This window comes from Oncorhynchus gorbuscha, linkage group LG21 (assembly GCF_021184085.1).
Source record: "Oncorhynchus gorbuscha isolate QuinsamMale2020 ecotype Even-year linkage group LG21, OgorEven_v1.0, whole genome shotgun sequence".
In the NCBI taxonomy this organism is placed as follows: domain Eukaryota; kingdom Metazoa; phylum Chordata; class Actinopteri; order Salmoniformes; family Salmonidae; genus Oncorhynchus; species Oncorhynchus gorbuscha.
Genome location: NC_060193.1, coordinates 11,127,798 through 11,154,080, shown reverse-complemented (window position 1 = coordinate 11,154,080; position 26,283 = coordinate 11,127,798). Strand labels below are relative to the sequence as shown.

General features: G+C 45.9%; 1 protein-coding gene across 4 annotated transcripts in view; it reads right to left on the bottom strand.

Annotated features, from left to right (window-relative positions):
- Positions 1-14,772, bottom strand: part of gc2 (guanylyl cyclase 2) — a 35,381-nt gene extending 20,609 nt beyond the window's left edge. For 2 of the 4 annotated variants that reach the window (XM_046320334.1, XM_046320337.1), the window contains exons 1-11: positions 14,432-14,772; positions 13,451-13,900; positions 13,078-13,179; positions 12,902-12,977; positions 12,635-12,814; positions 9,566-9,683; positions 8,425-8,612; positions 8,044-8,157; positions 7,619-7,750; positions 6,454-6,557; positions 3,922-4,040 (exon numbers count right to left, since the gene is read on the bottom strand). In XM_046320334.1, coding sequence (XP_046176290.1) covers positions 3,922-4,040; positions 6,454-6,557; positions 7,619-7,750; positions 8,044-8,157; positions 8,425-8,612; positions 9,566-9,683; positions 12,635-12,814; positions 12,902-12,977; positions 13,078-13,179; positions 13,451-13,785 — 1,468 coding nt within the window. In that variant the 5' untranslated portion in view covers positions 13,786-13,900; positions 14,432-14,772. The remainder of the gene's footprint in view (positions 1-3,921; positions 4,041-6,453; positions 6,558-7,618; positions 7,751-8,043; positions 8,158-8,424; positions 8,613-9,565; positions 9,684-12,634; positions 12,815-12,901; positions 12,978-13,077; positions 13,180-13,450; positions 13,901-14,431) is intronic. The other 2 variants (XM_046320335.1, XM_046320336.1) reach the window with 2 other exon arrangements.
- Positions 14,773-26,283: the final 11,511 nt, after the last annotated feature.

Below are 26,283 nucleotides of genomic sequence, written 5' to 3'. Positions count from 1 at the left end.
TCTGTACCGGTACCCCCCTGTATATAGTCTCCACATTAACTCTGTACCGGTACCCCCTGTACCTGTATATAGTCTCCACATTGACTCTGTACCGGTACCCCCTGTACCTGTATATAGTCTCCACATTAACTCTGTACCGGTACCCCCTGTACCTGTATATAGCCTCCACATTGACTCTGTACCGGTACCCCCTGTACCTGTATATAGTCTCCACATTGACTCTGTACCGGTACCCCCTGTACCTGTATATAGTCTCCACATTAACTCTGTACCGGTACCCCCTGTACCTGTATATAGCCTCCACATTGACTCTGTACCGGTACCCCCTGTATATAGCCTCCACATTGACTCTGTACCGGTACCCCCTGTACCTGTATATAGTCTCCACATTGACTCTGTACCGGTACCCCCTGTATATAGTCTCCACATTGACTCTGTACCGGTACCCCCTGTATATTGTCTCCACATTGACTCTGTACCGGTACCCCCCTGTATATAGTCTCCACATTGACTCTGTACCGGTACCCCCCTGTATATAGTCTCCACATTAACTCTGTACCGGTACCCCCCTGTATATAGTCTCCACATTAACTCTGTACCGGTACCCCCCTGTATATAGTCTCCACATTGACTCTGTACTGGTACCCCGTGTATATAGTCTCCACATTGACTCTGTACCGGTACCCCCTGTATATAGTCTCCACATTGACTCTGTACCGGTACACCCTGTATATAGTCTCCTGATTGACACTGTACCGGTACCCCCTGTATATAGCCTCCACATTGACTCTGTAGTGGTAACCCCCTGTTTATAGTCTCCACATTGACTCTGTAGTGGTAACCCCCTGTTTATAGTCTCCACATTGACTCTGTACCAGTACACCCTGTATATAGTCTCCAGATTGACACTGTACCGGTACCCCCTGTATATAGCCTCCACATTGACTCTGTAGTGGTAACCCCTGTTTATAGTCTCCACATTGACTCTGTAGGGGTAACCCCTGTTTATAGTCTCCACATTGACTCTGTACCATACCCCCCTGTATATAGTCTCCACATTGACTCTGTACCGGTACCCCCATGTATATAGTCTCCACATTGACTCTGTACCGGTACCCCCCTGTATATAGTCTCCACATTAACTCTGTACCGGTACCCCCCTGTATATAGTCTCCACATTAACTCTGTACCGGTACCCCCTGTATATAGTCTCCACATTGGCTCTGTACCTGTACCCCTTGTATATAGTCTCCACATTGACTCTGTACCGGTACCCCGTGTATATAGTCTCCACATTGACTCTGTACCGGTACCCCCTGTATATAGTCTCCAGATTGACACTGTACCGGTACCCCCTGTATATAGCCTCCACATTGACTCTGTACCGGTACCCCCTGTATATAGTCTCCACATTGACTCTGTACCAGTACCCCCTGTATATAGTCTCCACATTGACTCTGTACCGGTACCCCCTGTATATAGTCTCCACATTGACTCTGTAGTGGTAACCCCCTGTTTATAGTCTCCACATTGACTCTGTACCGGTACCCCCTGTACCTGTATATAGTCTCCACATTGACTCTGTACCGGTACCCCCTGTACCTGTATATAGTCTCCACATTAACTCTGTACCGGTACCCCCTGTACCTGTATATAGCCTCCACATTGACTCTGTACCGGTACCCCCTGTATATAGCCTCCACATTGACTCTGTACCGGTACCCCCTGTACCTGTATATAGTCTCCACATTGACTCTGTACCGGTACCCCCTGTACCTGTATATAGTCTCCACATTAACTCTGTACCGGTACCCCTGTACCTGTATATAGCCTCCACATTGACTCTGTACCGGTACCCCTGTATATAGCCTCCACATTGACTCTGTACCGGTACCCCTGTACCTGTATATAGTCTCCACATTGACTCTGTACCGGTACCCCCTGTATATAGTCTCCACATTGACTCTGTACCGGTACCCCCTGTATATAGTCTCCACATTGACTCTGTACCGGTACCCCCCTGTATATAGTCTCCACATTGACTCTGTACCGGTACCCCCCTGTATATAGTCTCCACATTAACTCTGTACCGGTACCCCCCTGTATATAGTCTCCACATTAACTCTGTACCGGTACCCCCCTGTATATAGTCTCTACATTGACTCTGTACTGGTACCCCGTGTATATAGTCTCCACATTGACTCTGTACCGGTACCCCCTGTATATAGTCTCCACATTGACTCTGTACCGGTACACCCTGTATATAGTCTCCTGATTGACACTGTACCGGTACCCCCTGTATATAGCCTCCACATTGACTCTGTAGTGGTAACCCCCTGTTTATAGTCTCCACATTGACTCTGTAGTGGTAACCCCCTGTTTATAGTCTCCACATTGACTCTGTACCAGTACACCCTGTATATAGTCTCCAGATTGACACTGTACCGGTACCCCCTGTATATAGCCTCCACATTGACTCTGTAGTGGTAACCCCCTGTTTATAGTCTCCACATTGACTCTGTAGGGGTAACCCCCTGTTTATAGTCTCCACATTGACTCTGTACCATACCCCCCTGTATATAGTCTCCACATTGACTCTGTACCGGTACCCCCCTGTATATAGTCTCCACATTGACTCTGTACCGGTACCCCCCTGTATATAGTCTCCACATTAACTCTGTACCGGTACCCCCCTGTATATAGTCTCCACATTAACTCTGTACCGGTACCCCCTGTATATAGTCTCCACATTGGCTCTGTACCTGTACCCCTTGTATATAGTCTCCACATTGACTCTGTACCGGTACCCCGTGTATATAGTCTCCACATTGACTCTGTACCGGTACCCCCTGTATATAGTCTCCAGATTGACACTGTACCGGTACCCCCTGTATATAGCCTCCACATTGACTCTGTACCGGTACCCCTGTATATAGTCTCCACATTGACTCTGTACCAGTACCCCCTGTATATAGTCTCCACATTGACTCTGTACCGGTACCCCCTGTATATAGTCTCCACATTGACTCTGTAGTGGTAACCCCCTGTTTATAGTCTCCACATTGACTCTGTACCGGTACCCCTGTACCTGTATATAGTCTCCACATTGACTCTGTACCGGTACCCCTGTACCTGTATATAGTCTCCACATTAACTCTGTACCGGTACCCCCTGTACCTGTATATAGCCTCCACATTGACTCTGTACCGGTACCCCCTGTATATAGCCTCCACATTGACTCTGTACCCCCTGTACCTGTACCCCTCTGTGTACCTGTATATAGTCTCCACATTGACTCTGTACCGGTACCCCCTGTACCTGTATATAGTCTCCACATTAACTCTGTACCGGTACCCCCTGTACCTGTATATAGCCTCCACATTGACTCTGTACCGGTACCCCCTGTATATAGCCTCCACATTGACTCTGTACCGGTACCCCCTGTACCTGTATATAGTCTCCACATTGACTCTGTACCGGTACCCCCTGTACCTGTATATAGTCTCCACATTGACTCTGTACCGGTACCCCCTGTACCTGTATATAGTCTCCACATTGACTCTGTACCGGTACCCCCTGTACCTGTATATAGTCTCCACATTGACTCTGTACCGGTACCCCCTGTATATAGCCTCCACATTGACTCTGTACCGGTACCCCCTGTACCTGTATATAGTCTCCACATTGACTCTGTACCGGTACCCCCTGTACCTGTATATAGTCTCCACATTGACTCTGTACCGGTACCCCCTGTACCTGTATATAGTCTCCACATTGACTCTGTACCGGTACCCCCTGTACCTGTATATAGTCTCCACATTGACTCTGTACCGGTACCCCCTGTACCTGTATATAGTCTCCACATTGACTCTGTAACGGTTGTTGTGTATATCTGCACGTGTGTGTCAGCTGTGTGTGTACCTCCAGTGCAGATGATGCCTTTGATGAACCAACAGTTGGAGTCAGTCTTGGGGGAGATACCGTGTGGGAAGTGGATATCTCTACCCAGGAACCTCACCATGTCAGCAGCCATCTCTATCCTGTATGGGAAGGGGTTATGGTTAAAGTCTCAGTCCTGTCTCCTTTTCACCTCATTTAACACCATGTCAGCAGCCATCTCTATCCTGTATGGGAAGGGGTTATGGTTAAAGTCTCAGTCCTGTCTCCTTTTCACCTCATTTAACACCATGTCAGCAGCCATCTCTATCCTGTATGGGAAGGGGTTATGGTTAAAGTCTCAGTCCTGTCTCCTTTTCACCTCATTTAACACCATGTCAGCAGCCATCTCTATCCTGTATGGGAAGGGGTTATGGTTAAAGTCTCAGTCCTGTCTCCTTTTCACCTCATTTAACACCATGTCAGCAGCCATCTCTATCCTGTATGGGAAGGGGTTATGGTTAGTCTCAGTCCTGTCTCCTTTTCACCTCATTTAACACCATGTCAGCAGCCATCTCTATCCTGTATGGGAAGGGGTTATGGTTAAAGTCTCAGTCCTGTCTCCTTTTCACCTCATTTAACACCATGTCAGCAGCCATCTCTATCCTGTATGGGAAGGGGTTATGGTTAGTCTCAGTCCTGTCTCCTTTTCACCTCATTTAACACCATGTCAGCAGCCATCTCTATCCTGTATGGGAAGGGGTTATGGTTAAAGTCTCAGTCCTGTCTCCTTTTCACCTCATTTAACACCATGTCAGCAGCCATCTCTATCCTGTATGGGAAGGGGTTATGGTTAGTCTCAGTCCTGTCTCCTTTTCACCTCATTTAACACCATGTCAGCAGCCATCTCTATCCTGTATGGGAAGGGGTTATGGTTAAAGTCTCAGTCCTGTCTCCTTTTCACCTCATTTAACACCTGATTTACTTAACAAAAGGTACATCTCAATAGGTGGTCCGGGTCAGTCATGACATCACAAGTGGAGGGGTGAGTCTTTCCTCCTTCGTCCTCTAATGCTCCTCTATTGATCCTCGAGCAAAGGGAGAAGGCCGATGACCTCAGATCAACTCCGTGACTCCGCCTCCAACGTGAAGTATGCAGTTCTTTCAACAACAACAAAAAACTATTCTGCTCACAACATATTTTTTTAAAGTGTGTACTTTACTGCATTTTATACGTGGGATTTTGTATTTTAACACTTAAAGTTCAAACATGGCTGGAGTGCGTTGTTAACGTTAGTAGTACGAGTACTAACCCTAACCTCACCACGTCAAGAAATATGTCTATCCTGTAGAACAGGGGTGTCAAACATATATATGGTTTGAGTTTTACATTTTTTTAAAATAATTTAAATGGACGAACTCAATATACTTTAGAATCAGTGGTGTAAAGTACTTGAGTAAAAATACTTTAAAGTACTACTTATGTCGTTTTTTGGGGTATCTGTACTTTACTTTACTATTTATATTTTTGACAATGTTTATTCCACTACATTCCTAAAGAAAATCCCCTACTTTTTACTCCTGCCACACCAAAATAAATTTCTAATGCTTTACAGGACAGGAAAATGGTCCAATTCACGCACTTATCAAGAGAACATCCCTGGTCATCCCTACTGCCTCTGATCTGGAGGACTCACTAAACACAAATGATTCGTTTGTAAATGATGTCTGACTGTTAGAGTGTGCCCCTGGCTGTCTGTAAATAAAAAAAAACAAGAAATCGTGCTGTCTGGGTTACTCAATATAAGGAATTTAAAATGATTTATACTTTTACATTTGGTATTTAAGTATATTTTAGCGATTACATTTCATTTTGATACTTAAGTATATTTAAAACCAAATACCTACTTTTACTCTAGTAGCATTTACTGGGTGACTTTCACTTTTACTTTAGTCATTTTCTCTAAAGGTATCTTCACTTTTAAATCAAGTATGACAATTGGGTACTTTTTCCACCACTGTTTAAAATGTTTATTTCACCTTTATTTAACCAAGTAGGCTACTTACATTTACATTTAAGTCATTTAGCAGACGCTCTTATCCAGAGCGACTTACTTGAATACAAGTTTGCATCTGCGATCTGGCCAAGAAAAAGCAAAGCAGTTCGACACAAACAGCAACAACAGAGTCAATAACACAGTAGAAAAAGTCTATATACAGTATGTGCAAATGAGGTAGGATAAGGGAGGTAAGGCAATAAATATATATGTATATATGAATGTGCAAGTAGAGATATTGGGGTGCAAATAAGCAAGATAAATCAATAAATATATAGAGTTTTGGGATGAGGTAGTTGGATGGGCTATTTGCAGATGCTAATTTTGACGGAGAGGAAATATATCCTCATTGAAGACAGAACGCAGCACACGGGGCAAAATGAGTTTGATACCACTGCGGTAACCACCAATATCATCAACATACTATGTCACCATATAACCGTTATCCTAACCTCACCATGTCAGCCACATGTCTGTTCTGTACGGATGCAGTAGTGTCAGGGTCACTCTCCCATCCTACCTGTGTGTGGGCCTGAGGTCCCAGGTCTTCCCGTCTGTATCCAGTATTACGTAGTCAGCCAAGCTGGCTCCAGACATGTTAGTCCTCACAGGGTGGCTGAAGCCCTGGAACAGATCACAGAACTGTTTAGACAGGGTTAGGAGTGTGTGTGTGTGTGTGTGTGTGTGTGTGTGTGTGTGTGTGTGTGTGTGTGTGTGTGTGTGTGTGTGTGTGTGTGTGTGTGTGTGTGTGTGTGTGTGTGTGTGTGTGTGTGTGTGTGTGTGTGTGTGTGTGTGTGTGTGTGTGTGTGTGTGTGTGTGTGTGTGTGTGTGTGTGTGTGTGTGTGTGTGTATGTGTGTGTGTGTGTGTGTGTGTGTGTGTAGGGTGGCTGAAGCCCTGGCAGAGTTTAGAGTTAAATAATAATACAGTCCTTCATAACATGGTTAAAACTATCATGTTGACATCATGGGCGGTCAGTCCTTGCATCCATATTTCCATCTATAACTTTGTGGTTGCATTTCTCCAGCATCAAGCCTCAGCTCTTTCCCCTAAAAAGTGGTGGGGGTAACCACTTTCTTGTTGTTTGAATCCCAGATTGCCCCTTTAAATCGTCAGTGTCCATGTATCAAACTAGCCCGGGTGGCCAGTGCCCAAAAGTGAATACAGTATTGATACATATACAGTGTCTTTTATACTGATAACAAGTTCAAACAGGTGCCAGTAATACAGGTAGCGAGTGGAGGACAGAGGAGCCTCTTAAAGAAGTTGTTACAGGTCTGTGAGAGCCAGAAATCTTGCTTGTTTGGAGGTGACCAAATACTTATTTTCCACCATGATTTGCAAATAAATTCATAATAAATCCTACAATGTGATGTTCTTCTCATTTTGTCTGTCATAGTTGAAGTGTACCTATGACTTCTGTAGCTCAGTTGGTAGAGCATGGCGCTTGTAACGCCAGGGTAGTGGGTTCGATTCCCGGGACCACCCATACGTAGTATGTATGCACACATGACTGTAAGTCGCTTTGGATAAAAGCGTCTGCTAAATGGCATATATTATTATATTATATATTATGAAAATTACAGGCCTCTCTCATTTTTTAAGTGGGAGAACTTGCACAATTGGTGGCTGACTAAATACTTTTTTGCCCCACTGTAAGTCATTGTACATTAAATCAACCATGTACCTGGAAGGCCAGGTTGTGGGTGTGTTGGGCCAGGTTCCCCCCAGAGAGCCACTCCCCCGAGGCCTTGACCCTGTGGACAGCATGGGCCATGAACAGCACGGAGCTGTAGATGGTCCCAAACAGAGGAGACACCTGGAGAGGAGAGATGGGCGGGAAAGTGAGATGGAGAGAGCAGAGAGGGAGTTCAAGATGGTGAACAGCATAAACCTATTCACATCCATGTTTGGACAAATCTCAGTCCAGACGGTTTCCTCAATCCTTCAAGCAAAGGATGATGCTTGATTGGACTTTGAAAGTATATTATTTTTCAACTTATCGCACCACACGCACGCACGCACGCACGCACGCACGCACGCACGCACGCACGCACACACACACACACACACACACACACACACACACACACACAAACAGTATGTATTTACCTGTGTTGGCTTGACATTTCCCGCTATCTCTCCCCTGTCTATAGCCTCCTGATAGGCCTGGTAGAAAGTTGTCTTGGGAGAGTCTATAGTGACTGTCAACACGGCATCGTAAGCCTTTAAATTAAATGAATGAATCCATTTTATTTGCCAGATTTAGAACACACATACAGTTTCCTCAGTCATGTGAGTACAATAATACACACATAAAAAAGGGATTGAGGATTAAAGTCAGACTAGTGATCATCGTTATTAGAAGGGCAACAGAATAGACAGCTTGGGCAAGAGGGTGTCAATGCGATACAACTCAACTGAAAACACATACACTACGCAACAAATACGCTTTACATATGCTGACACACAACAACTACCAAGACTGATCACCTTGAGTAGCTTGCTGTTGCTCCTCAGCGCAGGGTAGGTGACATTGTGGTAGGGTAGGCTGTAGAGTAGCGTGTCGTAGGGTAGAAACACCAGGGATCCCTCGGTCAGTCTCATGTCCTTTGCTGTTTCTAGCAGGAGCTTCTGCGGTCCCCCTCCGATCAGGGCAGAGTGCATACACATGATCACCACTAGGGGGGAGTAACGAGAGAATACAGGGGGAAAGTGGAAAGATAAAAGAGGAATAATGATTTGTTTTGGGGGGGTGCTTATATTTATCCTGTTACACACAAGTGTGTAATGAAATGCGTCTAGTATATCCCGAACCCCCTTAAAACACCCGCAGGGACTGGGGTCAGGGCCAGGGTCACCATATCCCAACTCCCCCTGAGACACCCGCGGGGACTGGGGTCAGGGCCAGGGTCACCATATCCCAACTCCCCCTGAGACACCCGCAGGGACTGGGGTCAGGGCCAGGGTCACCATATCCCAACTCCCCCTGAGACACCCGCAGGGACTGGGGTCAGGGCCAGGGTCACCATATCCCAACTCCCCCTGAGATACCCGCAGGGACTGGGGTCAGGGCCAGGGTCACCATATCCCAACTCCCCCTGAGACACCCGCAGGGACTGGGGTCAGGGCCAGGGTCACCATATCCCAACTCCCCCTGAGACACCCGCAGGGACTGGGGTCAGGGCCAGGGTCACCATATCCCAACTCCCCCTGAGACACCCGCAGGGACTGGGGTCAGGGCCAGGGTCACCATATCCCAACTCCCCCTGAGACACCCGCAGGGACTGGGGTCATGATTGTCCAGCACCCCTGGAGCGATTGGGGTCAAGGGCACAACTACAGATTTTCCCCCATGTCATTCATTGTCTTTCTGGGATTCGAAACCAGCGACCGTTTGGATACTGGCCCAAAGCTCTTACCTCAAGGCTACGTGCCTATAGCTTCCTGGTAATCTAAGAAATGAACTTGACTTGACTGAATAAGTGATAGTGTGAGGTCCACCATATCACAACTATTTGAAGTTTTCAAACTGAACATGAAGTTTTTCTCTATAGTGTGAAGTGGCTTTCCTCCCTTCAAAAGATTTAGAGTCAAAGTAGCTTTCCTCCGTGTGTATGATATCAGTACTCACATCGTAGGTCCTCCACCTTCTTGAGCTTGGCCAGGGTCTTCCTGACACTACCAGGGTCGTTACCGATGGTAACCACCAGCCTCACCGGCATCCCATGACTCCTCAGAGAGTTGGCCACCTGCAGAAAGGTCAGAGGTCATAGTCCCCTTATTGGACAAAGTCACAGTATAAAAACATTGTATTTTATTAGTGCCCAATGCAGTAACATTCTGTTAAAATAAATCAATAATAATAATAATGATGACAATAATAATAATAATAAAAACATGATTATTATTATTGGGAAAAGCCTTTTCGGCTGACGTTAAGGCAGCGTTAGAGCAGAACTCTAACGATCTGTTAAAGCCTTCGCTCTTCTCTTTTCAAACCCACGATTGGTAATTGACCTGTTTTATATGAGCTTGCTAGCGCTGAGGTGGGCATCCTTAAAAACGTGCGCCAAAGTGCCAATTACAGTATAGTGGGAATGGTTGGTCTAATGGTTATGGATTTTGACAAACGAATGCGCAGCCTATCCAGCCGTGACGCACTGTGCCCACATGCAATTGGAACACGAGAGATGTGCTTTTTGTGCCCATAAACCTCGTATTTAGAAACATAAAAAACTAATGTTTTATCCCATTTAATTTAATTTAATTAAAAAACAAGCATAGTCTCCCCTCCTCTCAATGAAGGCTTCTTTTTCTTGTCCTGACTAGTTCATTGGCCAAGTCGTCAAGACTATGGATAAAGGGTTTGGCTCAAGACTATGGATAAAGGGTTTGGCTCAAGACTATGGATAAAGGATTTGGCTCAAGACTATGGATAAAGGGTTTGGCTCAAGACTATGGATAAAGGGTTTGGCTCAAGACTATGGATCAAGGGTTTGGCTCAAGACTATGGATAAAGGGTTTGGCTCAAGACTATGGATAAAGGGTTTGGCTCGTGAGACGCTTTGAAAGAAATCTTAATCACCAAAGCTTTATGAAAAGATCAAGTTTGGGAGAAACAAAACAATCATCGGACATCTATGTAGGTTATCTATGTAGGTTATCTATGTAGGTTATCTATGTAGGTTATCTATGTAAGTTATCTATGTAGGTTATCTATGTAGGTTATCTATGTAGGTTATCTATGTAGGTTATCTATGTAGGTTATATATGTAGGTTATCTATGTAGGTTATCTATGTAGGTTATCTATGTAGGTTATCTATGTAGGTTATATATGTAGGTTATCTATGTAGGTTATCTATGTAGGTTATATATGTAGGTTATCTATGTAGGTTATCTATGTAGGTTATCTATGTAGGTTATCTATGTAGGTTAATAATGTAGGTTATCTATGTAGGTTATCTATGTAGGTTATCTATGTAGGTTATCTATGTAGGTTATCTATGTAGATTATCTATGTAGGTTATCTATGTGTAGGTTATCTATGTAGGTTATCTATGTAGGTTATCTATGTAGGTTATCTATGTAGATTATCTATGTAGGTTACCTAATGTAGGTTATCTATGTAGGTTATCTATGTAGATTATCTATGTAGGTTATCTATGGGTTATATATGTAGGTTATCTATGTAGGTTATCTATGTAGGTTATCTATGTAGGTTATCTATGTAGGTTATATATGTAGGTTATCTATGTAGGTTATCTATGTAGGTTATCTATGTAGGTTATCTATGTAGGTTATCTATGTAGGTTATATATGTAGGTTATCTATGTAGGTTATCTATGTAGGTTATCTATGTAGATTATCTATGTAGGTTATCTATGTAGGTTATCTATGTAGGTTATCTATGTAGGTTATCTATGTAGGTTATCTATGTAGGTTATCTATGTAGGTTAATAATGTAGGTTATCTATGTAGATTATCTATGTAGATTATCTATGTAGATTATATATGTATGTTATGGTTATCTATGTAGGTTATCTATGTAGGTTACCTATGTAGGTTATCTATGTAGGTTATCTATGTAGGTTATCTATGTAGGTTATCTATGTAGGTTATTGTTGGTTATTTTAGGTTATTTTTTCTATATGTTATCTAATGAGGTTATCTAACCTGGTGACACTGGTTTTATAAATATGTAGGTTATAATGGTTTGTTATCTATTTGTTGATTATCTTATAGGTTATTGTAGGTTATTGTTGGTTATTTTAGGTTATTTTTTCTATATGTCCATCGTGGAACGAGAGATTAGATAACCTGGTGACACTGGTGTTTATAAATATGTCAGTGAAAATGGTTTGTTTTCCATTTTGTTGATTAGAAAACAAGCTCTTATAGGCCACCCTTACTCTGCTATAACGAAAGCTGGTTCAACAACCGTGTGTCTGGTGTCTGTCTTATCCTGGACATGCATTAGCCAAGTAGTGTGTCTGGTGTCTGTCTTATCCTGGCCATGCATTAGCCAAGTAGTGTATCTGGTGTCTGTCTTATCCTGGCCATGCATTAGCCAAGTAGTGTGTCTGGTGTCTGTCTTATCCTGGCCATGCATTAACCAAGTAGTCGGTCCATAAAAGGCTTCTAAACTCCTGAGGCTTTTACAGTCACGCATTATTCACAATGTAACCTTTATTTAACTAGTTAAGACAGTTAAGAACAAATTTGTATTTACAATGACGGCCTACCCCGGCCAAACCCTCCCCTATCCCAGACGACGCTGGGCCAGTTGTGGTCCTCCCTGTGGGACTCCCGATCACGGCTGGTTGTGCCACAGCCTGAGAATGAACCAGGGTCAGTGTGTGTGTGTGTGTGTGTGTGTGTGTGTGTGTGTGTGTGTGTGTGTGTGTGTGTGTGTGTGTGTGTGTGTGTGTGTGTGTGTGTGTGTGTGTGTGTGTGTGTGTGTGTGTGTGTGTGTGTGTGTGTGTGTGTGTGTGTGTGTGTGTGTGTGTGTGTGTGTGTGTTGTGTGTGTGTGTGTGTGTGTGTGTGTGTGTGTGTGTGTGTGTGTGTGTGTGTGTGTGTGTGTGTGTGTGTGTGTGTGTGTGTGTGTGTGTGTGTGTGTGTGTGTGTGTGTGTGTGTGTGTGTGTGTGTGTGTGTGTGTGTGTGTGTGTGTGTGTGTGTGTGTGTGTGTGTGTGTGTGTACCTTGATGGAGGTCTCCACCCAGCTGTCCTCTGAGGAGGCAATGATGCCAACTTGTGCCCAGCGGAAGTGCTGCATGAGGCTGATCAGCACCCAGGTGGGCCGGGGCATGGAATGGGCAAAGGTCGGGTGGCTCCGCACATCATCCAGCTCATAGCCAACACATCCCCACGAAAACACCGCCTGGGGAGAGGAGAGAATAGAATGGAATATAATGGAATGGAATTACAATCCATTACATGAATAGATTCCAAGACGTTTCCTACCCACCTTGTTCCAGCCCTTGCCCAGTAGCGATGCAGCGTCACAGTACCCAGGGTTGACCGGCCCGATGAAGCCTGTAGCCCTGGTGAATTCATGAATGAACGTCTCAAGTCGCCCTGTAGGACCCTGACATGATTTCTTTTGACATATTGTAAAGAACAGTAATGTACATTACAACAAACCTGGTATAGAAGCCCATGAACCCATCCAGAGCCCTGGAAGTCTCACACTTCTCTTCCAGAATGACATAATTAAAGGTGGCTGCCAGTGAGAGGACCGGGTCTCTATTGATACATACCAGACAGATCAATCGATTAGTTGATCGAAGGCATCCATAGACATTTGAGAATTAGGGACAGATACCATTAAATAAACAAGATTATGTTCGGAATAAAAAGTATGTGTGGCAGTTTTTTCCCTGCATAACTTAAGTAAAGCATATTTCATAAACTAATCGGCCTTAGCAACCAACAACTAATCAATTCGGGAAAAACGTGTGTTGAACTCATCCCTACCTGCTGATTCTGGTAAAAGTTGTGTTGAACTCATCCCTACCTGTTGATACGGTTGACTGCCAGCTGGGCCGCCACACTCGGCAGCGCTTTGGAGAAGAGAGGGTCACATGACCACGGCCCTACCACCCCGACACGGAAGTGAGCAGCGTGAGCAGGGGAGGGTCCAATGAGCCAAAGGCACAGGGCGGCAAGCAGGAGGAACCGAAGGACACCATACCGATAGCGAGGGAGCTGGAGGGAGCGAGGGATGGAAGACAATAGAGGGGAAGAGATAGGGAGGGGGGCGGGGTGTGCCTTAGGGTGCTCAGGGGTTGTGTGTCCGTGCGCGGCCCATGTCCGAGTTTTGCTGTGGAAGGCACAGAGCGGTGGTCGCATCTCAAGGATAACACACGCTATGCACACGCCAAGCCGCTGCTCCACGCGTGTCACTGCAGTCACAGGTCCTTAGACGACAAAGCTCTGAACGTGTCGGCCCCAACGTCCTGAAGATCTGAGACAATAGGAGGACCATCAGCATTCACATATTGTGACCAATCAAAATGGGTTTATATTGCGTTCGCATATCCATCTGTCAGAAAGTAAAAGCAGCCCCTACAAGATCATGTCATGTTGACAAATCGCCTGTCTTAACCATTCCTTCTACTCACTCTTTCTACGTTTTCATACATTGACAAAAGCTATTTCACACTGATGTCTGTGATGCTACAGGCTGTAAACGGCTCTACTAAAACTCAGGATTATCTGACTAAATATGACCGTGGATTTATCATCCATAATCCCTATCCCGCGTAGGCGTCTCATATGAACCTTTGGAAAGACTGTGGCCTGACAATAGTTGTACGGTTTTAAATAATAATTTATCTAATGTTTGCATCAATCAATTTCAGGCTACTTGTTATTAGAAAGAACACATATGTTGATTATATTTTTGAGTTTTGTGTGTTAAGCCTATAAAATATTGCCAACAATGACTTCTTAACTCACCTTTGTTTATGAGTTAGTATACAGAAACAGCACTTACCATGCTAGGAGGAGAAGGAGGCTCACTTCAATTCTCCTCTATGGCGTCGCCTCCTCGGCACAAAAGTAGGCCTATCACGGAAAAGGAAAGTGTCAGCGTAGTCAAATTGATCCAAGTCTCATCCTCAACGACACACAAAATCAACGGCAAGGTTTCACATACCAGCTCAAAGACTTTTTGGCCTACAGAAATGCAACGTTTTAAAACGTACATAACTTAATATTTTATTTTGTATTTCGGCCTATCGAGCGAAAGTTCTTCCACTGGGCCCGGGGTGCGCCATACAAGTGAGCGTCAAATCTCATAATCCTCTCACCAGTATCATCTCAACGGAGAGTGAGGGTGTGTGACAACCTTTGCGACCTAGAACAAGTGACCCTTCAGATTATATCAAATCCAATCTCCTGCAGCCAGCTATGATAGGCCTGTAACACCTTCCTATGTGGGAGTTCTGATCATGTAGATCCATCGTAGGCCATTAGGATCATTTGTATGCTACAATGGCGGGATAATTGATAGCAACAGAACAAACATATTCTACTTCTGAACTCTCTGGGACAGAACAGAACACCTGCAGGCTCTAGATTCCAACCTGGCATTCCGTCTGGATCTCCCCTGTAGGCCGATATGGTCCACAGAGACTTTCTGATTTATTCCGTATGCTCCATCTGTCTTTGAAACAGATGGAAACTGTGAATGCATCTGCCTCGTGGAATGGGTGTCTGCAAGTGGACGTGGTTCTCGATATTTGATGGAATTACCTTTAGACATCGATTTAAAGTCCGTGTTGTGTTTTTACCTTGTAATGGTAAAGCTAAAGATCTGTGAGTAAACTGATCCTGGACCTGTACCAACAGTTGGGCAATTTAGCTGGTGTCTAAATGGACAGTTCTTTTTCTTGAAGCTGGAGGGCAGCAGGAGACAGCAACTTCAGTTATTTACGATGACGGCCTACCCCGGCCAAATGTGTGCTGCTCTATGGGACTCCCAATCACAACCTGATGTCATACAGCCTGATGTGATACAGCCTGGTGTGATACAGCCCGGTGTGATACAGCCTGGTGTGATACAGCCTGGTGTGATACAGCCTGGTGTGATACAGCCTGGTGTGATACAGCCTGTACAGCCCGGTGTGATACAGCCTGGTGTGATACAGCCTGTACAGCCCGGTGTGATACAGCCTGGTGTGATACAGCCTGTACAGCCCGGTGTGATACAGCCTGGTGTGATACAGCCTGTACAGCCTGGTGTGATACAGCCTGGTGTGATACAGCCTGATGTGATACAGCCTGATGTGATACAGCCTGTACAGCCTGGTGTGATACAGCCTGGTGTGATACAGCCTGGTGTGATACAGCCTGATGTGATACAGCCTGTACAGCCTGGTGTGATACAGCCTGATGTGATACAGCCTGGTGTGATACAGCCTGATGTGATACAGCCTGTACAGCCTGGTGTGATACAGCCTGGTGTGATACAGCCTGGTGTGATACAGCCTGATGTGATACAGCCTGTACAGCCTGGTGTGATACAGCCTGGTGTGATACAGCCTGATGTGATACAGCCTGTACAGCCTGGTGTGATACAGCCTGATGTGATACAGCCTGTACAGCCTGGTGTGATACAGCCTGTACAGCCTGGTGTGATACAGCCTGATGTGATACAGCCTGTACAGCCTGGTGTGATACAGCCTGGTGTGATACAGCCTGGTGTGATACAGCCTGGTGTGATACAGCCTGGTGTGATACAGCCTGTACAGCCTGGTGTGATACAGTCTGGTGTGATACAGCCTGGTGTGATACAGCCTGGTGTGATACAGCCTGGTGTGATACAGCCTGGTGTGATACAGCCTGGTGTGATACAGCCTGGTGTGATACAGCCTGTACAGCCTGGTGTGATACAGCCTGTACAGCCTGGTGTGATACAGCCTGGTGTGATACAGCCTGGTGTGATACAGACTGTACAGCCTGGTGTGATACAGCCTGGTGTGATACAGCCTGGTGTGATACAGCCTGTACAGCCTGGTGTGATACAGTCTGGTGTGATACAGCCTGTACAGCCTGGTGTGATACAGCCTGGTGTGATACAGCCTGGTGTGATACAGCCTGGTGTGATACAGCCTGGTGTGATACAGCCTGTACAGCCTGGTGTGATACAGCCTGGTGTGATACAGCCTGGTGTGATACAGCCTGGTGTGATACAGCCTGGATTCGAACTAGAGACTATAGGGACACCTCTTGCACTGAGATGCAGCGCCTTAGACCACTGCACCACTCTGGAGCCTAGCTAACTGTTCTATGAGATTCCCATGTGGAACCTTCTGAGCAGAGAGTTTCATTCTAGAACTCTATAATGGAATGATAGAAAACAATGCTGATTCCTCTGTTGCTTTCCTCATTCTCCCAGACCTACTCAACCGATTCACTGTGATAAACTAACTTGGTGTTGGGAACAAACAAGAAGATTTAAGTGAGGGAACATAATGTTTTAGGCTTGGCAACACTGTTTAACTTTATCTGTTCCCTTCTTCGTCTCTCTCTCACTCTCCCTCTCCTTCACCCTCTCTCTTTCTCGCCTGTTCTCTCATTCTGAACATGTCATATTAAAGTGACAGAGAGAATAAACTGTGTGAAAGAGAATTAGAGAGAGGGAAACAAAGTGACAGAAAAAAGTGTTAGGAGAGAGAGAACGTTTAACACCACAGAGGTTGTAGTCTTATTAAGCAGAGGTGACATTTTCTCTCTCTCTCTCTCTCTCTCTCTCTCTCTCTCTCTCTCTCTCTCTCTCTCTCTCTCTCTCTCTCTCTCTGCTCTGTCTCTCTCTCTCTCTCTCTCTCTCTCTCTCTCTCTCTCTCTCTCTCTCTCTCTCTCTGTCTCTGTCTCTGTCTCTCTCTCTCTCTCTCTCTCTCTCTCTCTCTCTCTCTCTCTCTCTCTCTCTCTCTCTCTCTCTCTCTCTCTCTCTCTGTCTCTCTCTGTCTCTCTCTCTCTCTCTCTCTCTCTCCCTTTCTCTCTCACTCCTCCCTGACATTCGTAACATTGGTAGTCTGCCAACACTAACAGGTCCACATGTTAGTAGGGAGACTGACTGCCAAGGGTCCGTGTTCCAAATGGCTCCCTATACAGTGCACTACTTTTGACTAGGACCCATTGAGCTCTAGTCAAAAGTAGTGCACTGTATAGGGAATAGGGTGTCATTTGAGGATGCAGATAGACTGGCTTCTCTCATGGCCTCGTGAAGAGCCCAGCCCAGCTTAGCCCCACACCCATTACATTATAATCGGAGTGAATTGGGGGAGTTGAATGTCCACTCTTGGATGTACCAGGCGTATCCTGTTATAGTACTACAGATTCAAGCATGGGGGATTCCTCCTTCAAATTACACACTGCTTGTGTCCCTATAGTGCACTTCCGGTCAAAAGATTCCTGGTCAAATGTAGTGGTCTACATAGGGAATAGGGTGTCGTTTTGTCAGTGTCCTGACATGCCTGATGCTGCTGTTCACAACAGTCTGGCTCTCTTCAAGGGGATGATTATTATTCAACTATAATCATCATCATCATCATCATCATCATCATCATCATCATCATCACAGAATGTACATTAGAGAGTCTTTAGAGGATATCGTTTTATTGTAATGATTGTGATGATCCATTCAGAGAATGTGCTCAATGAAACACGTTGAAACTTATTTGGTGTCAATGAATGGTTCAAATTGTTTGTCCAGAAGTGACGTTTCAGTGAAAAGAACCTCGGTCAAAGAATGATCTGTTCTGCCTCTTCCCTCAAGGAAAACATTTTGGAGAGGTTGAACGGCCGTGTAAACAAGTCCCTCCTCTTCCCTTTCTTCCCCCTCTCTCTGTTTGTTTTATTTGGAGAGTTGAATGGCCGTGTAAACAAGCCCCTCCCTCTTCCCTTTCTTCCCCCTCTCTCTGTTTGTTTTATTTGGAGAGGTTGAACAGCCGTATAAACAAGCCCCTCCCTCTCCCCTAAAGGGAAACTTATGGAGAGGTTGAACAGCCGTGTAAAGAAGCCCCTCCCTCTCCCCTTTCCTCCCCCTCTCTCTGTTTGTTTTATTTGGAGAGGGAAAGAGGGGAGAGAGGGAAAGGAGGGGAGAGAGGGAAAATAGGGGAGAGAGGGAAAAGAGGGGTCCCTCTCCCCAAAAGGAGGGGGAAACTTATGGGGAGAGGGGAACAGAGGGGTAGGAAGAGAGAGGGTAAAGAGGGGGTGAGAGAGGGAAAATAGGGGAGTTTGTTTTATTTGGAGAGGGAAAGAGGGGAGAGAGGGTTAGAGGGGAGAAAGGAGGGGAGAGAGGGAAAATAGGGGAGAGAGGGAAAAGAGGGGGTGAGAGGGGAGAGAGGGAAAGGAGGGGAGAGAGGGAAAGGAGGGAAGAGAGGGAAAGGAGGGGAGAGAGGGGAAAGAGAGGGAGAGAGGGAAAGGAGGGGAGAGAGGGAAAATAGGGGAGGAGGAAAGAGGGGAGGGGGAAAGGGGGGTGAGGGGAGAGAGGGAAAGGAGGGGAGAGAGGGAAAATAGGGGAAAAGAGAGGGAAAGGGAAAGGAGGGGGAGAGGGGTTAGAGGGGAGAGAGGGAAAGGAGGGAGAGAGGGAAAAGGGGAGGGGAGAGAGGGAAAGGAGGGGAGAGAGGGAAAATAGGGAGAGAGGGAAAGGAGGGGAGAGAGGGAAAGGGAAGGAGGAGAGAGGGAAAGGAGGGGAGAGAGGGAAAAGAGGGGAGAGGGGAAAGGAGGGAAAGGAGGGGAGAGAGGGAAAGGAGGGGAGAGAGGGAAAATAGGGGAGAGAGAGGGAAAGGAGGGGAGAGAGGGAAAGAAAGAGGGAAAGGAGGGGAGAGAGGGAAAAGAGAGGGAGAGGGAAAGGAGGGGAGAGAGGGAAAGGAGGGGAGAGAGGGAAAGGAGGGGAGAGAGGGAAAGGAGGGGATAGAGGGAAAAGAGAGGGAGAGAGGGAAAGGAGGGGAGAGAGGGAAAGGAGGGGAGAGAGGGAAAGAGAGGGAGAGAGGGAAAGGAGGGGGGAAAAGGGGAGAGGGAAGGGGAAAGGAGGGGAGAGAGGGAAAGGAGGGGAGAGAGGGGGGAAAGGAGGGGGAGAGAGAGGGAAAGGGGAGGAGGGGAGAGAGGGAAAGGAGGGGAGAGAGGGAAAGGAGGGGAGAGAGGGAAAGGAGGGAGAGAGAGGAAAAGAGGGAGAGAGGGAAAGGAGGGGAGAGGGAAAGAGGGAAGAGGGAAAGGAGGGGAGAGAGGGAAAGGAGGGAGGGAAGGAGGGGAAAGAGGGAAAGGGAAAGGGGAGAGAGGGAAAGGAGGGGAGAGAGGGAAAGGAGGGGAGAGAGGGAAAGGAGGGGAGAGAGGGAAAGGAGGGGAGAGAGGGAAAGGAGGGGAGAGAGGGAAAAGAGAGGGAGAGAGGGAAAGGAGGGGAGAGAGGGAAAGGAGGGGAGAGGGAAAGGGAGGGGAGAGGGAAAGGAGGGGAGAGAGGGAAAGGGGGAAAAGAGAGGGAAGGGAAAGGGGGGAGAGAGGGAAAGGAGGGGAGAGAGGGAAAGGAGGGGAGAGGGGGAAAGAGGGGGAGGAGGAAAGGGGGAGAGAGGGAAAATAGGGGAGAGAGGGAAAGGAGGGAGAGGGAAAATAGGGGAGAGAGGGAAAGGGGGGTGAGGGGGAGAGAGGGAAAGGAGGGGAGAGGGAAAGGAGGGGAAGGGAAAGGAGGGGAGAGAGGGAAAAGGGGGAGAGAGGGAAAGGGGGGAAAAAAGAGGGAGAGAGGGAAAGAGGGAGAGAGGGAAAGGAGGGGGAGAGGGAAAGAGGGGAGAGGGAAAGGGGGGAGAGAGGAGGGGGAAAGGAGAGAGAGAGGGAAAATAGAGGGAGAGAGGGGAAGAGGAGGGAGGGGGAGAGGGAAAATAGGGGAGAGAGGGAAAGAGGGAGGGGGAAAAGAGGGGGAGAGGGGGAAAGAGGGGAGAGGAAAGAGGGAGGGGAGAGAGGGAAAGAGGGGAGAGAGGGAAAGGAGGGGAGAGAGGGAAAGAGGGGGAGAGAGGGAAAGAGGGGGAGAGAGGGAAAGAGGGGGAGAGGGGAAAGAGGGAAAGGGGAAAGAGGGGAGAGAGGGAAAGAGGGGGAGAGAGGGAAAGAGGGGAGAGAGGGAAAGAGGGGGAGGGGAGAGAGGGGAAAGAGGGGAGAGAGGGGAAAGAGGGGAGAGAGGGAAAGAGGGAGAGAGAGGGAGAGAGGGAAAGGGGGGAGAGAGGGAAAGGAAAGAGAGGGAGAGGGGAGGGGGAAAGGAGCGGAGAGAGGGAAAATAGGGGAGAGAGGGAAAAGAGGGGGTGAGAGGGAAGAGGGGAAAGAGGGAGAGAAAGGAGGGGAGAGAGGGAAAGGAGGGGAGGGAGAGGGAAAGAGGGGGAGAGAGGGAAAAGAGGGGAGAGAGGGAAAGAGGGGAGAGAGGGGAAAGAGGGAGAGAGGGAAAAGAGGGGAGAGAGGGAAAGAGGGGAGAGAGGGAGGGAAAAGAGGGGGAGAGAGGGAAAGAGGGGGAGAGAGGGAAAGAGGGGAGAGAGGGAAAAGAGGGGAGAGAGGGAAAGGGAAAGAGGGGGAGAGAGGGAAAGAGGGGGAGAGAGGGAAAGAGGGGAGAGAGGGAAAGAGGGGAGAGAGGGGAAAGAGGGGAGAGAGGGAAAGAGGGGGAGAGAGGGAAAGAGGGGGAGAGGGAAAGGGGGGAAGAGGGGAAAGAGAGAGGGAAAGAGGAGGAGAGAGGGGAAAGAGGGGAGAGAGGGAAAGAGGGGGAGAGAGGGAAAGAGGGGAGAGAGGGAAAGAGGGGAGAGAGGGAAAGAGGGGGAGAGAGGGAAAGAAGGGAGAGAGGGGAAAGGGGGATGAACGATAGGTCAGATGGAGATACAATACAGTCTCTAAGGAAGGAAAAGGATTTTGGCCTCGGATACAGAACTCCACAGCAAATGACATCACTGATATTTCAACATGATTATTTATAGAATATGCACTAAAATGGCAATATGTTCAAATGCATTATGTGTGCATTGAACTTTAAGGGATATAAATTGCATATAAACATTCCTGGGTGGCAAGGGTACTATATCTCTCTACTTCAACCATATCAACTATTAGTTTTTAATATGTTTGTATGTCCAGTGAAGCTGTTTAATTGGGCCTATATGTGGATAGATACTTAGTGAAGCTGTTTAATTGGGCCTATATGTGGATAGATAGGGCCTATATGTGGATAGATAGGGCCTATATGTGGATAGATAGGGCCTATATGTGGATAGATAGGGCCTATATGTGGATAGATAGGGCCTATATGTGGATAGATAGGGCCTATATGTGGATAGATAGGGCCTATATGTGGATAGATAGGGCCTATATGTGGATAGATAGGGCATATGTGGATAGATAGGGCCTATATGTGGATAGATAGGGCCTATATGTGGATAGATAGGGCCTATATGTGGATAGATAGTCAGTGAAGCTGTTTAATTGGGCCTATATGTGGATAGATAGTCAGTGAAGCTGTTTAATTGGGCCTATATGTGGATAGATAGTCAGTGAAGCTGTTTAATTGGGCATATATGTGGATAGATAGGGCCTATATGTGGATAGATAGGGCATATATGTGGATAGATAGTCAGTGAAGCTGTTTAATTGGGCATATATGTGGATAGATAGGGCCTATATGTGGATAGATAGTCAGTGAAGCTGTTTAATTGGGCCTATATGTGGATAGATAGTCAGTGAAGCTGTTTAATTGGGCCTATATGTGGATAGATAGTCAGTGAAGCTGTTTAATTGGGCATATATGTGAATAGATAGGGCCTATATGTGGATAGATAGGGCCTATATGTGGATAGATAGTCAGTGAATTTAATTGGGCCTATATGTGGATATATAGTGGATAGATGTTTAATTGGGCATATATGTGGATAGATAGGGCCTATATGTAGATAGTCATGAAGCTGTTTAATTGGGCCTATATGTGGATAGATAGTCAGTGAAGCTGTTTAATTGGGCCTATATGTGGATAGATAGTCAGTGAAGCTGTTTAATTGGGCCTATATGTGGATAGATAGTCAGTGAAGCTGTTTAATTGGGCCTATATGTGGATAGATAGTCAGTGAAGCTGTTTAATTGGGCATATATGTGGATAGATAGGGCCTATATGTGGATAGATAGGGCCTATATGTGGATAGATAGGGCCTATATGTGGATAGATAGGGCATATATGTGGATAGATAGTCAGTGAAGCTGTTTAATTGGGCCTATATGTGGATAGATAGTCAGGAAGCTGTTTAATTGGGCCTATATGTGGATAGATAGTCAGTGAAGCTGTTTAATTGGGCATATATGTGGATAGATAGTCAGTGAAGCTGTTTAATTGGGCATATATGTGGATAGATAGGGCCTATATGTGGATAGATAGGGCCTATATGTGGATAGATAGTCAGTGAAGCTGTTTAATTGGGCCTATATGTGGATAGATAGTCAGTGAAGCTGTTTAATTGGGCATATATGTGGATAGATAGGGCCTATATGTGGATAGATAGGGCATATGTGGATAGATAGGGCCTATATGTGGATAGATAGTCAGTGAAGCTGTTTAATTGGGCCTATATGTGGATAGATAGTCAGTGAAGCTGTTTAATTGGGCCTATATGTGGATAGATAGGGCATATGTGGCTGTTTAATAGGGCCTATATGTGGATAGATAGTCAGTGAAGCTGTTTAATTGGGCCTATATGTGGATATATAGTCAGTGAAGCTGTTTAATTGGGCATATATGTGGATAGATAGGGCCTATATGTGGATATATAGTCAGTGAAGCTGTTTAATTGGGCATATATGTGGATAGATAGGGCCTATATGTGGATAGATAGGGCCTATATGTGGATAGATAGTCAGTGAAGCTGTTTAATTGGGCCTATATGTGGATAGATAGGGCCTATATGTGGATAGATAGGGCCTATATGTGGATAGATAGTCAGTGAAGCTGTTTAATTGGGCCTATATGTGGATAGATAGTCAGTGAAGCTGTTTAATTGGGCATATATGTGGATAGATAGTCAGTGAAGCTGTTTAATTGGGCATATATGTGGATAGATAGTCAGTGAAGCTGTTTAATTGGGCCTATATGTGGATATATAGTCAGTGAAGCTGTTTAATTGGGCATATATGTGGATAGATAGGGCCTATATGTGGATAGATAGTCAGTGAAGCTGTTTAATTGGGCATATATGTGGATAGATAGGGCCTATATGTGGATAGATAGGGCCTGAAGTGTTTAGATAGTCATATATGTGTTTAATTGGGCCTATATGTGGATATATAGTCAGTGAAGCTGTTTAATTGGGCATATATGTGGATAGATAGGGCCTATATGTGGATAGATAGTCAGTGAAGCTGTTTAATTGGGCATATATGTGGATAGATAGGGCCTATATGTGGATAGATAGTCAGTGAAGCTGTTTAATTGGGCATATATGTGGATAGATAGGGCCTATATGTGGATAGATAGGGCATATATGTGGATAGATAGTCAGTGAAGCTGTTTAATTGGGCCTATATGTGGATATATAGTCACTGAAGCTGTTTAATTGGGCATATATGTGGATAGATAGGGCCTATATGTGGATAGATAGTCAGTGAAGCTGTTTAATTGGGCCTATATGTGGATATATAGTCAGTGAAGCTGTTTAATTGGGCCTATATGTGGATAGATAGTCAGTGAAGCTGTTTAATTGGGCCTATATGTGGATATATAGTCAGTGAACAGTCTTTGACCAGGGTGGCTGGAGTCTTTGACAATTTTTAAGGCCTTCCTCTGACACCGCCTGGTATAGAGATCCTGGATGGCAGGAAGCTTGGCCCCAGTGATGTACTGGGCTGTACACACTACCCTTGCGGATGGAGGCCGAGCAGTTGCCATACCAGGCAGTGATGCAACCAGTCAAGATGCTCTCAATGGTACAGCTGTAGAACCTTTTGAGGATCTGAGGACACATGCCAAATCTTTTCAGTCTCCTGAGGGGGAATAGGTTTTGCCGTGCCCTTTTCACAACTGTCTTGGTGTGCTTAGACCATTTTAGTTTGTTCGTGATGTGGACTCTAAGGATTTCTTATAAGCTTCCGGGTTAGAGTCCCGCTCCTTGAAAGTGGCAGCTCTAGCCTTTAGCTCAGTGCGGATGTTGCCTGTAATCCATGGCTTCTGGTTGGGGTATGTACGTACGGTCACTGTGGGGACGACGTCATCAATGCACTTATTGATGAAGCCAATGACTGATGTGGTGTACTCCTCAATGCCATCAGACGAATCCCTGAACATATTCCAGTCTGTGCTAGCAAAACAGTCCTGTAGCTTAACCTGTTTATCCACTTGTCCTTCAGACAAGGAAGTGACTGAAAATGTTGTTTTGTTGTTTGATGCAAGAAACCACTTTACATATAAAAATGCATCATTATGCCTGTACCATTATTATAGAGAATCAGAGAAATTATGCTACCATTTGCCTACTGGTTACTTAGCTTATTCTAGCCTGTCTCAAATACAACACGGCCCCTTTAAGACAAAAGAAAAAGCTCTTTACCTGACTCGCTTTTCAAAGATGTCTAGAAATGAACACTTTTTGTGCTCTTGTAGGAAGCAATCACTCCCCCGTTGCTGAACTACAAACGATCTATAACTGGGCTAATAACTCACTATCAAAGGATATGAACAAAATGTACACAAGTCACAACATGTAGCTCTCGCTTTGATCTCAAAACTAATGCATCTTCTCACGACTGCTCATGCTGTAAAAACAGTCCAGTTCAGGACTCCCGAGTGGTGCAGTGCAGTGCAGTGCATGAGGAGTGACTACAGACCCGGGTTCAATCCCAGGCTTTGTTGCAGCCAGCCTCGATCGAGAGACCCATGAGGCGGCTTACAATTGGCCCAGTGTCGTCCGGGTTAGGAGAGGGTTTGGTGGGCCGGGATGTCCTTGTCCCATTGTGCTCTAGCGACTCCTTGTGGCGGGCTGGGCGCATGTACGTGGACTTCGGTGTTTCCTCTGACACATTTGTGCGGCTGGCTTCTGGGTTAAGCGAGCAGTGTGTCAAAGAAGCAGGGTCATGATTGGGAGGACAAATGGCTCTCGACCTTTGCCTCTCCCGAGACCGTACTGGAGTTGCACCGATGGGACAAGACTGTAACTACCAATTGTATAATACGAAATTGGCGGTACAAAGTACCACAAAAAAATATATTTTAAAAATGTTTTTTTTTAACAGTCCAGTTCAAAGTGAATCACAGATCCTTATGGCAATGGTCTATTTGCATGTAGGCCTATTGTAGCTCTGATTGGTTAATTGCACACCGGTCTGTGTAGAGTATTTGCCTGCCATTGCAATAGAATCCTACTCTGATGCGTTCTGTCTACAACACAACCTCATGCATAGTTTGTTTTGTTTCAGTATGTTACATTGAAAGTGGCTAATATTGTTTCTATTCGATCAAAATTCCCACAGTAAAGGGAAACGTTCATGGTCACTAACAGAGAAAACTCTAGAAAGTTGAGAGAAGTTCAATCTCGTGCTTCTCTGCGCGGGCTGATATTTCTTCTGTGCAGCAGTCCCGGGGAAGCTGTTTAGAGGGAACATCGGTCATAGAGCGAAACGGAGAACGCTATTGTGTTGGTGAGTGTCTCCCCTTTCCACAGTGGGGTCATATTAGTTTGTAGCTCAAACAGTTCAGATGCTACAGACAGACGTTGTCACATCAGCGTTACCCACTTCAGATGAGTCCTGTTGGGCTTGTGGGGTCGTAGAACAAACCAGAGACCACCATTGTCTTCGTGAGAGTCTCGTCTTTCCATAAATTGGTCATATTTTGTAGGCCAAACCGTT